This window comes from Chaetodon trifascialis, chromosome 8 (genome assembly GCF_039877785.1).
Source record: "Chaetodon trifascialis isolate fChaTrf1 chromosome 8, fChaTrf1.hap1, whole genome shotgun sequence".
NCBI classification, from domain to species: domain Eukaryota; kingdom Metazoa; phylum Chordata; class Actinopteri; order Chaetodontiformes; family Chaetodontidae; genus Chaetodon; species Chaetodon trifascialis.
Window position 1 is genome coordinate 12,478,705 of NC_092063.1, and position 2,227 is coordinate 12,480,931.

A 2,227-nucleotide genomic window follows, 5' to 3' on the forward strand; every position below is an offset into this window, starting at 1 on the left:
GTCGGGTGGAGTAGTGTTTCCATAAAAGAGGATAGACGCTCTTGATCTCAGGTATTCACAGAGGAGAGGAACGGGGGATGATTGGGGAAGTGAGTGGACACAACGGGAGGAAGAATCCAGAAAATTTGAGAAAGAGAGCACAGATTTCTTGAATAATTGAAATCATTTCCTCCACCATTAGATTCTTCATTAAATGTATACTGTCATTCTGCACTTTCAGCATGCCTTCGATAGTGTTGACGTGCCTGCTGCTGTCTATGTTGACGGGTTGGACGGTGTGCGTCTGCACGCTGAAGAATCACACCTTATGGATTGAGAGGCAAGACTGTGCCCAGTGTGTGGCTGTCAACATTACCATCTGCAGCGGCTACTGTTACACCCAGGTGACAACAGCTACACACTCTCTCACCCTTTTTCATGGAAACGCTTCACCTGTACATTTTGTTTTATTTGATTCAAAAAGAGAGTCATATTCAGAACAAATGACATGATTAAGTGACGTTGACATGGTAATGTACATTAGATTAAATGCATCCTGTTGGATGGGTGCCACCAGAATTGGACGTTATGGCAAAGATAGGCTACTGCAACTTATCTTAATGGACCAGTGTGTAAGATTTAGGGGGATCTGTTGGCAGAATGTGAGAGAAATAGAATATTATATTCATAAGTATAACAAAATAGAAACTGAGTTATCATTACCACAGAATGAGCTCTTTATATCTACAGAGTGAGTGAACAGACAAACCAAACACTGGCTGTAGAGAGAGCCTTCCATGTTTTTTCCTTATTTTGCAACCACCGTTACCTACGTGCTTGGTAAGAGAGAGGTGAGGCGAGGTCTAGCAGTTCGTTGCAATCTGCAACCTCACGGCTGGATGCCACTAAATCCTACACCTTTAAATCATGTTAAGTGATTGATCAGTAAGATCAATGCAGACATGATAGGTCTCATAACACACAACTTCAAATGCTGTTTTATGAACTTTTTATTGTTTTCCAAAATTAGTTTGAGTGAATGAAACATTACATTTTATGTAAAGTGCTGGAGTAGCATGAAGGTGGTTGGTGTGACAGTGTAGGACTGTGACACGGGAATCCAGGGTTTGCATCCCGACTGTGTTTAGGTTTAGGCAACAAAAGCACTTTAGTTGAGTTTAGGGAGAGATCTTGATTGCTGATGACCTTTTCTGTGTTAAAACAGAGCACAGTTCACTAACCAAGTGCTGTCAGTGCCTAAACAAACCCATAAAAAGATTACTAATGCTGATTAAATGCAAGATTGGCTAGTGTGGTGGAAACCAAATGAAATACGTTGTCAGTAAACATACGTTCAGTGTCAATCTTGCGACTTGCCAGGTATGTTATATAGGCTGCCTGTGCTAACCTATCACACTTCAAAGCCACGTACTTAATTTTACAGCTAAATATATTAGACAAATAAAAATGCAAAGCAGCAAATAAGGAATCATCTTCAGTTTCCTACTTAACTCATGAATAATGAATTCCAGTGGCACACAGCTAGGCCTGATGTCTTCATTCCACAAGCACAGGCAATCCTAAACCCAGCAATTAATACTGTCACGGACATTATCCGGCTATGCTATACATTACAAATATTGTGTAACCATTTGGATTCCTCTACTCAAGAATGATGTTACCAGGTCCCACCTGTCTCCTCTCTCTCAGGACACCAATTTGAAGGGACGGTTCGGGAGGACTTTCCTGGTCCAGCGTAGCTGTGTGCCTCTCTCCGTGGTGTACCAAGCTGCCTATGTCCCGGGCTGCCCTCAGGATGTCAACCCACAGCTGCATTATCCTGCGGCCCACCAGTGCAGCTGCAGGCGCTGTGACATACGCTCATACCACTGTGTCGGCTCCAGACGATTCTCCTATGACCAATGCACCACGGCCCCTAGCAGTGTGAAGGGCCAGAATGAGGCCCCTTTGGAAACCTGACAATATGCTACAAGCAATGCACATGTGTGGCAAATGATACAGCTTTTGCGCAGCCTGTTGATGTGACTGTAGGCAGCTCCTCAGCTGGTCATGTTGTTTTCTCCAGTTTGTTAGGCAAGATGCTGCAATAAAACACTGTTGAGCATGCTTTAATGCTTCATCGTGGATTGTACTGCCTGTGTGAATGAATGAAATGACAAGAAAACATGGAGATAAATGAGTGCATAGGAAATGCTTTTGCATAGACTCTTATCTCACTTAAACGCCT

General features: G+C 43.1%; 1 protein-coding gene across 1 annotated transcript; it reads left to right on the top strand.

Annotated features, from left to right (window-relative positions):
• Window positions 1–221: 221 nt before the first annotated feature.
• Window positions 222–1,959, top strand: LOC139335404 (follitropin subunit beta-like). Its single transcript, XM_070969000.1, has 2 exons — window positions 222–383; window positions 1,690–1,959. Exons 1-2 carry the CDS (start codon window positions 222–224, stop codon window positions 1,957–1,959), a joined length of 432 nt encoding a protein of 143 aa, XP_070825101.1.
• Window positions 1,960–2,227: the final 268 nt, after the last annotated feature.

Bases quoted from the DNA above. Each gene is read 5' to 3' on its own strand.
- LOC139335404 (XM_070969000.1), top strand. From the start codon at position 222: ATGCCTTCGATAGTGTTGACGTGCCTGCTGCTGTCTATGTTGACGGGT. The intron at 384-1,689 runs GTGACAACAGCT...CCTCTCTCTCAG, and splicing joins GCGGCTACTGTTACACCCAG to GACACCAATTTGAAGGGACG.